At 40.8% G+C, this 14,119-nt stretch overlaps 1 protein-coding gene across 3 annotated transcripts in view; it reads right to left on the reverse strand.

Moving 5' to 3' along the window:
- G3BP1 (G3BP stress granule assembly factor 1) overlaps positions 1 to 13,584 on the reverse strand; it is a 34,352-nt gene extending 20,768 nt beyond the window's left edge. The window contains exons 1-3 of one of the 3 annotated variants that reach the window (XM_039239501.1): positions 13,454 to 13,584; positions 12,811 to 12,884; positions 1,843 to 1,955 (exon numbers count right to left, since the gene is read on the reverse strand). In XM_039239501.1, coding sequence (XP_039095432.1) covers positions 1,843 to 1,937 — 95 coding nt within the window. In that variant the 5' untranslated portion in view covers positions 1,938 to 1,955; positions 12,811 to 12,884; positions 13,454 to 13,584. Of the gene's footprint in view, positions 1 to 1,842; positions 1,956 to 12,810; positions 12,951 to 13,453 lie in introns of all 3 variants that reach the window. The other 2 variants (XM_039239502.1, XM_039239500.1) reach the window with 2 other exon arrangements.
- Positions 13,585 to 14,119: the final 535 nt, after the last annotated feature.

The raw sequence follows: 14,119 nt of genomic DNA on the forward strand, positions 1-14,119 counted from the left end.
ATAATAGTAACAAAAAAGATCACTGATCACAGATTACCAACCAGTAACAAATATAATAATGAAAAAGTCTGAAATTTGTGAATTACCAAAATGTGACAAAGACACAAAATAAGCAAGTATTATTGGAAAAATGACACCAATAAACTTGCTAGATATAAGATTGCCACAAACTTATAACTGCCAAAAAACACAGTATCTGAAAAGCACCATAAAGTGAAACACAATAAAATGAGATACGCTTGTATGCCTATGGTGTACTTTAGAGGTAAAATGTGAAAAAAAGGTCTTTGAGTCAGTAAATATCAATATTGACAAGAAATATATTAATTCATTTAGTTCTCTTTCAACTCCTGTTTTAAGTTTTATTCATTAACTTGAGAGAATGAGAGTGAGAGCAAGCAAGAGTAGGGGAGAGGCAGAGAGATAGGGAGAGAAGAAATCCCAAACAGGCTCCACCCTGATGCAGATGAACTGTGAGATCATGACGGGAGCTGAAATCAAGACTTGGATGCTTAAATGACTGAGCCACCCTCGCACTCCCTGCTCCTTTTCAATTTCCAAAGTTACCTAATCTCTGAGGACACAGAAACAAATTTTGACATAAAACACAAAAAGAAGAAAAAAGGGAAAAGAATTATGTGAAAACCTGTTCAATCACTTAATAGTCATGTCAGCACCAGCAAATTTTTTTTAAATATTTAAGGGGAGAGGCAGAGGGAGAAGAGACACACAATCCGTGAAGCTGGCTCCAAGCTCCAAGCTGTCAGCACAGAGCCTGATGCCAGCCTCAAACTCGTGAACCACAAAATCATGATCTGAACCGAAGTCGCTTAACCAACTGAGCCCCCCATGCCCCCCAACACCAGCATATTTTTAACAGCTTAGCATCTTTACCTGCAAAATAAAGTTAACTATCCTAATAATGCCTTACTAAAAGGTTTTTGTGAAGATCAATAGGAAACTGGTGAAAATGGGAAATTGTAAATTCTCAAAAAAAAAAAAAAATGGAGACATTTTCCATTTTCATAGCAAGGACTCAAAACAAATTTATAAATTTTTTTCTGCACCCAATATAAGCATGTGATATCCAATATGCACGCTGGTCAAAGGAGAGAGGGAAATAGACATTTTGGCATCTCTAAGAAGTTACTCTAATAAGTCTATAAATTAACTTGTATATTTATAATTGTGTATAACGCTGGACTGTTTATAAGAAATACTGGACGCAATCAACAAATTCACCGCTGGGAATTAGAGGATGCTCTATCTCTATAAAATAAAAAATATGTGAATACTAAAATTAATGTGATACATATACTACCCTTATGAGATGATCCCAGAGTATCAAGTGAAAAAACTAAGACAGTATGTTAAAAATCTTTGCATTTACGAAGAAAAATCGTAAACACAGTTTTACTAGAGCTTTTTGTGTTTCTTTCATAAAGTATTACAAGCCTATACCGTATTTCCAATAGTTTCCCTAATTTTTAAAAGCACGTGGACACAAAAATATTACAGAAAGAATCTTCAATACATTCTTACAAAATACTCATGATTCACCAAAAACACCATAAGAAACAGAAACAAAAGCATAAATGCTACATTTTTACATTTTCAGCCATGACTTTTGATAATATGTAAGTTTAGATAACAATCTAATTTCTTTCTACTTGTATATGCTATTTGAAGTTTTAATTTTTATTGGCTCTGATGTACAAAGCACATATTATGCAACAACTCTACAAGGTGCATGACAAATAAGAGACTCTCAAGAATAAGTACCTACATACTAAAAATCATTAGATGATGCAGGGTAAAAAAAAAAAAAAAAAAAAGTTTTACCTGTGTAGCATGTCTGGGGCCTGGTTCAGCAGTGTGTAATACTGCCTCACAAATTCCCGCCCGACCAGCAGGGGACTAGGCTTCTCCATAACCATTGCTTTGGTCAATTCAACCTGGAAAAAATGTTGAAGATGTTCAACTTGAAAGATCAAGTACACAGGGGAAAAAAATGGCAGGGGAAAAAAACTGAATTATTTAGCTAAAACCAATTCAAAGTAAGACAAGACACTTCAGCAATTCTTGCTTTTTATTTATTTATTTTATTTTTAATTTTTTTTACAAATAGTTTATTGTCAAATTAGTTTCCACATAATTTTTTAATTTTTTTTTTTTACAAATAGTTTATTGAATTCTTGCTTTTTAAAAATAAACATAAGAACAAATAAAACCCACACGGACCAGGTTAGATTTTTATTCAAATTTATTGCAATGTGATGAACAGTGGGAATTCATTATTATTCCCAAAAGTCAAAATGTTATAAAACATTATAAGAACTTCAGAGGTACATATTTCCAGCATGCACCCTATAATTTCTCTAAATTTTATGTTTATTTTTGATTTTTATTTATTTTTGAGAGAGAGACAAAGTGCATTGCATGTGGGGTAGAGGCAGAGAGAAAGGGAGGGAGATACAGTATCCAAAGCAGGCTCCAGGCTGAGCTGTCAGAGCCTGATGAATTAAATTTTTTTTTTTTTTTTTTGAGAGAGACAGAAAGAGTGTGAGCAGGGGAGGGGCAGAGGGAGAGGCAGACACAGAACTTAAAGGGCTCCAGGCTCCGCACTGTCAGCACAGAGTCCAACCCAGGGCTCACAAACTGTGAGATCATGACCTGAGCCGAAGTCAGACGCTTAACCGACTGAGCATCCCAGGTGCCCCTCTCTAAATTTTTAAACCCAGTTAAGAGTATTCCACTTCTAAGATTACAAACACATTCTTATTTGTGGCAACACTAGATTTGAGGGTGATAACTATAGCTCTAACATACAGAAGGACGCACATCTGATCACATTTTTAGTCAATATCAGAGAAATTTCTAGTATCTTTGAGAAACCACAAAATCTAAAAATGCTAAGCTTAGTTCATTTCATAATGAAACCAAATATAATCTGAAAAAGGGTGAGTTAACAAAATGTTATTTTTACTCAAAAAAATCATCTCTACACCTCAATATCAGCACAATGACTTAAATTTAGTATCTTTTGAGTATTAAGAAAGGCAACGGGCAAACATGAAGTCCTGAATTATTGTTATTATCAAAATAAAACTTTTTGGGGGAAAATACCTGGCATGAGATAATCCAACTTTTCATTTAAGGAGACAAAATCATCCTCAAGTTAAACATACAAACAGATATGTACAGATCAATTGCAGTATAAAAGGCAAGACATTTTATTTCAGTTTTCTCAAAGGATGGCCAAAACAGAATTTGATTGGTCAATTCCTGAACGATTTGTGGAGGTATGTTTATCCTCATCTGGTGTATCTACACTATTCTTTTATTTTAAAAAGTTATTTTGAAAGAGAGAATGAGCATGCACACATGGATGGGCACAAGAATCCTAAGCAGGGCTGCAGTGCTGTCCGCTCAGAGCCCGACGTGAGGCTGGAACTCACAAAACTGTGGGATTATGAACTGAGGTGAAACCTAGTCAGACACTCAACTGAGTCACACAGGCGCCCCCACATTATTCTTGAATATCTGTCCCATTTACTACTTGTTTCACTGAAACCTAACAAATTAGTTCAAGGCCGGTTCCCATTTTCCCCAGATTATAAGCATTAGATCAAAACAGAATACCTTCCTAGTCATACGGGAGAGTAGTTTACCTGCTACTCTCCAATATGAGAGTATCAGTAAAGAATTTAGATCCTAAGGCTTAAATTAATATACTTAGACTAAACCAGAATGAGAAATTGCTGTATTTTTCCCTGGTTCATAGTCTAAAAATAATAATAAATAAAAATAAAGAATCTGAAGCAAGTTCCAGGCTCTGAGCTGTCAGCACAGAGCCCGACATGAGAACTGAACTCATGAGCTGTGAGATCAGATGCTCAACTGACAGCCACTCAGATGCCCTCCCACCTGAATTTTTAATGGAAGAGCTTACTCTGGCAAAGCCAAAAGAGCAGAATATCTTATGATCTTTAAGTGCTGGTTTTAAACTAAAAAATGCAGCACTATACATTAAAAAATTACTATCCAGAATGCATATGGAACTCTCATACAAATCACCCAATAACACAAATCACCCAATAATGCAAATAACCCAAGAGAAAATCAGGCAAAGGAAATGGAAGAGTCCAGTCTCAGGAAAGTTAATGGGCAAAAAATGATAAACTAGGTAACCAATAAAATACAAATTAAAACGTATCACTCTCACACAAGATCCCCTGAAATACTAAAGTATCAGCCAATGTCCAAAGCTGGCAAGAAGTTGGGAAAAGAAAACCGGCAAAGCTGAACAAGTGTGAACTGCTGCCATCACAGTGGAGGAAGTTATCTAGTAAAATCAATAATGCTCCAATGAACTCAGCAACTCTCTTCTAGATATGTATACAAGATCAACATCCAGGCACAAGAGAGAAACTGAGAAATTAACTGCCACCCTATTTCTAAAACAGAAGAAAAAATAACCTATGTATCTGTCAAACAGGAAATGGATTAGCGTGCATTTTATACTGATCATTCAAACCCTGTATCTAAGATAACCACATGGGGCACTGACAAGAGTGAAAAGCAGTACTATTTATAATTATGTCAGGTTAACTGGAGTGAATTAGGGCTGTCCCTAGGAAACCAAGACATAAAGTCATCCTATTTATAGTTGTCAAAGTCAGCATGAAATAGATCTCAAAAACAATGTTAAAATGAAAAATCAGTTGCTGAATATATACTGTAGAACAGCTTTTAAACGTTTAAAAGTGTTTTAAGTATACACAAAAACAACTTTAGATATTGCTCATAGGTACTGTTCTACTTATGAAAAACCTCATTAACATTGTTGTCATATACAGTACACAATACTTTAGTCCTAATTTTGAAATATTTGTTACTTCCAGTGGATTAGATTTTCTTTTAATATTTAAGGCCTAGAAATTAGCCCCAAGCATGGAATATATCCCAGCAGAAATTCCATTTGGACAAGAAAAGCATTCAAATTATTCAGCTTGTATGTAAAAATCTTACTATAGCTATGTCATCAACTCTGTGATATTTAGTTTATGTAAACAGCTGCTTTTACTTGGTAGAATTAATTTTAAAAATAAACCCACAGAAGCATAACTGGATTATCTAATTTTGCTTTAAACTATAGTTTGACTACAAATGAGATACTTTGGAATAACTTCCTCACCTATGATACCTCTTTTTCCAATCTACCCTTTTGGTTTCTTTCATCTTGTTTTTCTTTTTTTAATCATGATTTGTACTCTGCCGTCATTTCCAGTTTTTTTTCTTCCAAGATTTAATTTATATTCAAGTTAGTTAACATACAGTAGTGTTAGTTTCAGAAGTGTATTTTCCTGGGGCACCTGGGTTACTCAGTCGGTTGAGCGTCCGACTTCGGCTCAGGTCACGATCTCACAGTTCGTGGGTTCGAGCCCCGTGTCGGGCTCTGTGCTGACGCTAGCTCAGAGCCTGGAGCCTGTTTCAGAGTCTGTGTCTCTCTCTCTGATCCTCCCCTGCGCATGCTGTCTCTCTCTCTCAAAAATAAATAAAATACTTTTTAAAAAAAGTATATTTTAGTAACTCATCACGTAACACCCAGTACTCACCCCAACAAAGTCCCCTCCCTAATGCCCATCACCCATTTAGCCCATCCCCCCACCCACCTCCCTCCATCAATCCTGTTTTGTCTGTTTGTTCTCTATAGTTAAAAGTCTCTTACAGTTTGCTTCCCTCTGCTTTCAGCTTATTTTTCCTTCCCCTATGTTCATCTGTTTTATTTCTCAAATTCCACATATGAATGAAATCATAAGATATTGGTCTCTGACTTATTTCACTCAGAATAATCAACGAGCTGCGGTGCCTGTGTGGCTCAGCTGGTTAAGCGTGTCTCATGGTCATGAGATCGAGTCCCACACAGGTTCTGCACTGAACACTGAGTCTGCTTAGCATTCTCTCGCTCCCTCTCCCTCTGCCCTTCCCCTGCTTGAGTGGGCACACACACACTCTCTCAAAAAATATATATAAAATTTTCAACATAGTAAAAAAATTTTTTTAAAAATGGAAAGAGCCCAAATGTCCATAGACTGATGAATGGATAAAGATGTGGTGTGTACACACACACACACACACACACACACACACAGAGGAGGAACATTATCAGCCATCAAAAAATGAAATCTTGCCATTGGCAAGAACATAGAAAGAATAGAGCATAGGTATATTTATTTTTAAAATAGTCTGAAAGGAAAAACAGACAAATAGATCCATAGAACAGAATAGTTAAGAAATATACCCACACATAAAGAGACGAGTGGGATTTTCAACATAAATGCAGACAGTTCAGTAGGAAAAGGATACTCTGTTCAATAAATGGTGGAAGAATTGCATAGCCACACACAGGAAAAAAAATGAACCTCGCTTCATGCACCACTTATTAAATTTAACTCGAAGTGGTTGTATGTAAAATCTAGAACTATAAAATCTGCATGACCTTGGGTTAAGCAAAGATTTAGATATACTGAAAACATAATCTATATGAATATTGATACTGTAGATTACATTAAATTAAAACGTTCTGCTCTGCAAGACTCTTTTAAGAGAATGAAAACACAAGCTAGACTGGGAGTAAATACTTCAAACCATATATCTGATAGAAAAGATGAAGAAACACACCACCAAAGAAATTACTTGAATGCCAAATAAGCTCATGAAAAATGCTAAGCACACTTAGTAATCAAAGAAATGCGAATTAAAACCACAGTGAGGTACCACCACACCTGTCAGAACCACCAAAATCTAAATGTTGACCAAGGCTGGCCAGGATATACAGAAAGTGGAACCCTCAAAACTCTGCTGGTGGGAATGTCAAGTGGTACAACCACTTAAGAAAAGTTAGGCAGTTTCTTAGAAAGCTTTATTTGTAACACCTTAAAGCTGGAAACCAACCAAACATCCATCAACAGGTGAATAGACAACACTGGTGTATTTACAGAATACAATTTTTTTAACAAGCACATATTGTATGATACAGTTTACATAAAAATTCTAGAAAATGTAGGGGGCACCTGGGTGGCCCAGTTGGTTAAGTTTCCATCTCCTGATTTCAGGTCAGGTCATGATCTTACAGTTCATGGTATCAACCTCTATGCCTGCTTAGGATTCTCTCTCCCCCTTTCTCTCCTCCTCCCCCCCCCCCGCCCCCAAGCTTTCTCAAAAAAAAAAACAAACAAGGAGTCCTATTTAAAAGAGTGATGCAAACTGTTAACTGTCAATTCTAAGTGCTATGACGTTTAAGTCCTCTTTTCACCCTATTTTAATAATCCATCAAAAACACTAAGAAAAAAATAAAGACCAAGGGTTTGTATGTACTAACATGAATATATATTAACTTGTCATAAAGTCTGTAGCAAGGTTATACTATATGCACTCAAACATTTGAAATGTGATTTAGGCATTAAAAGAAACCAAAATGTTTTCCCAAAACCAGAGAAACTTAATACATAAGCCACTGTCTGTACTCAGAGCAAGAGCAGTATCACCATCACCGGATCTACTGTTCTATTTCCTAAACTCTTCACATTTACCAATCTGTCATTTCCCTTCAATTCTTCCTTGATATAGCTCCTTTGAGAAATGGTTGACTTTAGGGCTGGGAAAGGCAAAATACATGGTGAGTCTGAACTACCTGGTAAATAAAGAAAATGCTTTAAGGGCTTAGTCAATTAAGCATCCGACTTCGGCTCAGGTCATGATCTTGTGGTTCATGGGTTCGAGCCCATTGTCGACAGCTCAGTCTGGAGCCTGCTTCAGATTCTGTGTCTCCCTCTTTCTGCCCCTCCCATGCTCGCGCTCTGTATCTCCCTGTCTCTCCTCTCAAAAATCAACATTTTAAACATAAAAGAAAATGCTTTAAAAAAAACGCAGGAGTCGGGGCGCCTGGGTGGCTTAGTCGGTTAAGCGTCCAACTTTCGCTTAGGTCATGATCTCGCGGTTCGTGGGTTCGAGCCCCGCGTCGGGCTCTGTGCTGACTGCCAGCTCAGAGCCTGGAGCCTGTTTCAGTCTGTGACTCCCTCTCTCTCTGACCCTCCCCTCCTCACGCTGTCTCTCTCTCTCTCCTAGAAATAAATAAAACGTTAAAAAAAAAAAAAAAAAACCGCAGGAGAACGTTAAAAGGACACAAGAGCCAAAACTGCCACAATTTGAATAAAATATGTGAAAAGGCAAAAATAACTTATAGATAACATTGGATACAACCCAAAGAATAAAATATCCATGGATCCACAGAAGCATAAGTAAATGACTAAATAAAAAAATTAATGAGTAAGAAAATAAAGTCAATAAAAAAATAGAGAGGGGGGAGAAGAAACAAAGCTGCCTTACAAAAGAATTTCAAACAGAGAGAACAAAGGAAATAAAGAATCACCATTACACTCCAGTAACAGCCACAAGTGAGATCCGCTGATAAATGTTACAAGAGGGCACCTTTAAAGACACAGTATTAGCATAACTTTGAAGTGTCTCTCACCTGAAGAAAAGTTAGTAATTACAATAACATCTTTAATATACAGTTAATTTATGTCCACAAATTCAGAATCTCTGCTTTCTTGGGGACTGGTTTTTAACAAAGAAAACAAGGGGGGAAATCCTAACCTGGTAGACACCACTTAATCAGCTCACCAAGGTTAAATTCAACCATTGTGTTATGTATCCCTTGATGTGTTAAGAAGGCTATCACCTCTGTGATATTCGTCCCCCAAATCCCTAGCTTCAGTTTACCTATAACACCACATGTACCCAAAATTAGATCAAGTGTCAAGGTCATAAAAGACAAAGGACAGAGACGCTGTCACTGATCAGAGAGAGACTAAAGAGACATGAAGACTAAAGGCAATGTGGTATCTTGCACTGGATCCTGGAACAGATAAAGGGCATTAGTGGAAAAACTAAGGAAATCTAAATAAAGGCAATCATTTAGTTAATAGTATTTTACTCAACATCATTTTCTTAGCTATCTCAAACTCAAGTTTACTCAAAATAAAAAAAACTTCAACAAGAATTGGAAAAACCTAACAATTTACTAACTTTCCTTGTTTTTTTTAGCATCTGTTCCCCACTCCAAAGTTAAAAGTAGTCAGCTGAATTTATAATTAGGCAACAGTCTATGTTCTTTCTCGCGAAGGTGAAAAAACACTTATAATACTACTGCATCTACGAAATTCCTAAAATCATTAATTTCCCATCCTTTAGATTTCACAAAGCAGAGAGCAAGCTCAAAGAGCCCATGAACATACAGTATTCTTGGGTCATAGCCTAAAAAGTCTTGGAAAGGTAGTTTTCATACTCACACCTTCCAGGTTCTGAATCCTACAAACTTTTTTGATTAAGGAAATGGCTACAGTCTACATCACTGCTAGAAATATAAGCTTTACAAAACAGTTTTTTGAGTTTCAGAGCTTCATTTCTCTTTATAAGTAAGAACATAAGAATATGAAGACATGTAAAAGCACTTTTAGAATATACAAAGGACTATATACCAATACACAGTGATGCTGTTAGGCAGTCACTTAATATCCCCAGAGTAGAAGGGTGTCCAATCTAGGAAGCCACCTTCTCTTAGTTATCTCCAACATTTGCGTTTTTTTTTTTCCCCAATACCTGAACTACAACAAGCTAAACAGCTAAATAGTACAACACAACAGACTGCCAGGGGATGAAAAGAGAAATCACTTCAACTCATCTAAACATACTAAGTCCACAATCTGTGAGAGAAATTTTTTTAAATTACTTTGTTTTAATGGTGCCTGGGTGGCTCAGTCAGTTAAGCGTCCAACTTCGGCTCAGGTCATGATATTGCCACTTGTGAGTTTGAGCCCCGCATCGGGCTCTGTGCTGACAGCTCACAGCTTGGATCCTGCTTCGGATTCTATGTCTCCCTCTCTATCTGCCCCTTCCCCTGTGCGTGCTCGCTCTCTCTCTCTCAAAATAAACTAATTTAAAAAATTAATTAAAAAAAAAATTGCTTCGTTTTATAAAGCCCACTCTTCAAGTGCAGATTATTATTCCTAGCTCTTCACCATTATCACCCAACTTGCAATGCAGCTTTCCCAACCTAGGCCAAACAGGGTGTCCTAGAAAACTTAAAAAAAAAAGTAAACAGCTGATTTTTGAGATTTAAAAAACATAATAATCCTAGTTAACCACCAGTGTGATCACCAACTACAAGTGAGATTACAGTTGCTGAATCTAAATTTAACTCCATGGCTGGAAGGGCAGTGTTGCAACTAAAGGTTTTTCCCACTAGCTGTAACTGACTAGCCAGGGGAGAGGGAGGAGGGGGAAGCAGTTTCAAACCTACTTACTTTGACAATTCCTTCTCTTTGCAAATGAACATACGATGCATATAAAATGAACTATGAAATATCATTTTCAAAAACCAATGTAATTACAAAATGCTGAGAGATCAAGGAGGTAATTAAACTGAAAAAAAGAAAAAATTGGTTTTGGTCACCAATTCAGGCTTTATATTAAATTTCCTCTATTACCATGGCCCCATCTATCCTAAGAACTACATACAATTCATAAACCTATGAAAATTTAAGTTTAAGGTATAAACCTATAAAAATTTAAAACTAATCTCTACCTTTTACTTTCTATGCAAAAACTAAAACAAGAACAAAATAATAATGTAAATTACCAGAAAAAAAAAAAAGCAACCCCAAGTAGGTCGGCAACAAACTAACAAACTACCAAATCTTCCGATGAGCCCTTAGCAGACTGTCAGCTGAGAACAGCAAACTGAATGGGAGTTAAATAAAGAACAAAGAAGTGCCTACTTTCCTATCAGTTAGAAGCACAAGAGCTTAGACAGAAAGGATTTAATAACAAAAGTAACCGGACTTGGATGAAAAGAAAGGAGGCTCACCAGTCTTGTATTATCACAATCTGCTTCATTTATTCTTAATAAATGCATGCACAAGAGATCAACCAGGCTACCAATTTGTAAAGTACCATGGTTTTCATATTCCTGACCAACCGATAACCATTCGCCTGAGGCAAACTGGTTAAGAAATACTTGAATGGGAAACCAAAGTTTTCTTGCAATTAATGCGTAAGGAAATTTCATTCTGATATATTGTACTCTGAGCAGTAATACCATCAGCTGGATTAAAAATGTACGTCATGTTTTAACATTTGAAACTTAATGCTCTCAATAGGTAATCACAACTGAATAAAAGAACTAAAATGGCTACAGAATAAGGCCAGTTCTAACTAAAACAATGTTATATTCTAAAGCAATCTGTTACTTATGGCAACATCAACAAAGATCTTGGCCATACAGTGTCTTGATTGTTTACCTATTGCTACTTTCTGTTAAGATACATGGAAACTACTAAACACTTACAAATATTGATTCTTTGTAGTTTAATTCATTAACTGGATGTAAATTATGTATTCCCTCTGACTGCAAAAAATTCTTAAAAGACCAATCCTAAAAGCTCTAAAGAAAGGCTGAAAGCCATTCCAAGCAAAATTATTCCAGAAGAGCTAGTCCCAAAACTTGAACTGTAGTTTTTTTTTTTTTATCTCAAGTAGAGACATTTGTGATATCAAGTAATGATCTGGACCTACAACTATTTTTAAGTTTATTCAGAGAAAGTGAGTGAGCTCCAGCAGGGGAGGAGGAAGGGGGACGGGGGACGGGGGACGGGGGACGGGGGGGGGGGGGGGGGAGGAAGAGAGACTCCCAAGCAGGCTCAGCACTGTCAGCGCAGAGGTGGAGGGGGAACTCGAACTCCCCAACAGAGAGATCAGGACCTGAGCCCAAGTCCAGTCGGGCACTTAAGCAACAGCCATGCAGGCGCGCCTGGCCCTACAACTATTAAGTCAAGGAGCATACTGGCTTTCAAATATCGCAAACCTACACTCGTCTTTAAAGGTGTCTTCTGTATTGGCAGCACATAGACAGGAACCTAACAGGAAACGCTCAACACACGAACTGAATACTGAATGCAGAGAGGCTCTCATCCGCCGAAGAAGATCCCGACTTGCAAGATTTCCAGCATCTCTCAATCACCCGTGATTCACCCAGCAAAAGCTCCAGTGGTTAAATGTATATTGCAACCGGGCACCATCCTTTCCGTCCCGACTTCACATTTCAACCTACACAGGCGGCCGAGATGGGAAACTCCTCGCTCTGCCTCGCATGTTCTCCGGCTACAAAACGAGGAAGTTAAACCCATCTTCCTGAAGGTCCTTCTCCAAAGTCGGCCCCGGTGAAGAAAAAGGTTTCCAGGTCTAATGTCGGGGGCCTCACTGGCTTGCTGACGGGACTTTCCCATCCCCAGTCTCAAAACCTGGGGAGGAACACCGTCCACGTTCGCTGGCACGTATTCATCTGATTCTACACTTTTGCCGGAAGCGTGGAGGGCGGCACGTTCCTCCGGGCCAAGACACGTAGAAAGGAAGCCCAAAGCCTCCCGCGCCCTTTGTCATCATCGCACTTCCAACCCGCGTCTCCCCGAAGCCCACAAGTGCTCCAGGACAAACGCCGCTGCAGCGCTCGCGGCAGCGGGCCTCTCCAGGCCGATGCCGGCCCCAGGGACTAGGGCTCCGGGGACGGCGGCGCCCTGGGGCCGCGCAGCGCGCTGGCACAGGGACGAACGGAGGCTGCGGGGCCAGGACTCGGACGGCCTGTGGGTTCAAAGCGACACCTGCCCCTTCCCGTCTCCGTGCCTGTGAGCTTGCCCCTCCACCGCCGGCCTCCGAACCCACTGCCAAAGGGCAAGTCACCGTACCTACCTCATCGGATCCTCGCGGGAGTGCATGAGAGCCACACAAGTTGCTCAGCACACTGCCTGGCACGCCAGTGAGGGCTTAGAAAAAACAGGGGTTATTATCTCCGCTCATTATCCATGCATTCACGGCTCCCCCTTTACTCCCTGCAAAACCGAGGAGCAGCACTTCGGCTTCCCGAGTCGCAAGACCCTCATCACGCTTTCGAGTCGCCCCCGCCCCTAAATAAAAGCCTCCTCAGGTCCCGGCCAAACTGGAGCTCCTCGCCAGGGGAGGTGAGGGTCTGCGGGCTGCGAGGGAGGGAGGAGGCCGGCGGGGCCGCCGCGCGAGGCCCCAGGCCCCGGAGATCACTCTGGAGCCCGGGCGGCGGCCGCGGCTCGCTCTCGCCCCGCGCGGCCGTTGGGCGTGGCACGCGCACGCGGCGGCCGCGGACACGGCCACGCGCGCCGGCCGGTGGGAGCGCGGCGAGGAGGGGGCGGGGAAACTCCGCGCGCCCGTGCACCCGCCTGTGGCCGTTGGGGGGGGGTGGGGGGGAGGTGTGCACGCCTCGCGCGGCCGCCGCCGCCGCTCGGACTTCTCCTCCTTCTCACAACCGTCCCAGCTCGTCTTCGTCCCTGGGCCGCCCCGCCCCGCCCACACCCCGGCGTACCTGCGCGGCTGAGAGGGAGAGGAACAAGCTTTGCTCCACAGCAGGGAAAAGGCGAAATCCCCTCACGCAACTGCGTCCGCACACACGCGTGCTCCGTCGCCGGTCTATATAACCGCGACTCAGCCTAACTTGTTGCGGCCAGGTCGAGCAGGCTTGTGACCAATCCCGACTGCGTCCTCCGGGCTCTTCGAGCAGCAATTGGGTACTGCCTCAGGATGAAGGCGTGGCTCTTGATTGGCTTAGCCTCATGCCTATGAGACTGTGAGGATCTCGTTTCCCTAGTAACGGATTGGCATTGAGGGAGACCAATTACGTAGAGATACGTCAAAAAGAGGGTGGGGAGTTCCTTGACCGATGCCCATAGTAGCCAATAAATGCGTGGGGCCGCTCCCATTCGATAAAGTGTGTTTCCCTGGGCGGAGATCCGTTTTCCATGCAGGAGCGGTTGCTCCACAAGGTGGGGCCCGTGTACTTTGGGGAAGTAAACCCCAAGCAAGTGGGAGGTGGGCGCCAGGGAGGCCAAGGGAGGCCCTGGCCAATCGCAAAGCGGGAAGGATCTGATTGACGCGGGGGCTGGACTGCGCCAAGGAGACCGAGCCCCAGGGCCTCTGTGCCCTTTGGGGAGGCTCTGAGGCTCTTTTTGGCCCCGGCTTCCGACCTCTTTCC

The sequence above is a fragment of the Hyaena hyaena genome, unplaced genomic scaffold, assembly GCF_003009895.1.
Source record: "Hyaena hyaena isolate Hyena2069 unplaced genomic scaffold, ASM300989v1 scaffold_157, whole genome shotgun sequence".
In the NCBI taxonomy this organism is placed as follows: domain Eukaryota; kingdom Metazoa; phylum Chordata; class Mammalia; order Carnivora; family Hyaenidae; genus Hyaena; species Hyaena hyaena.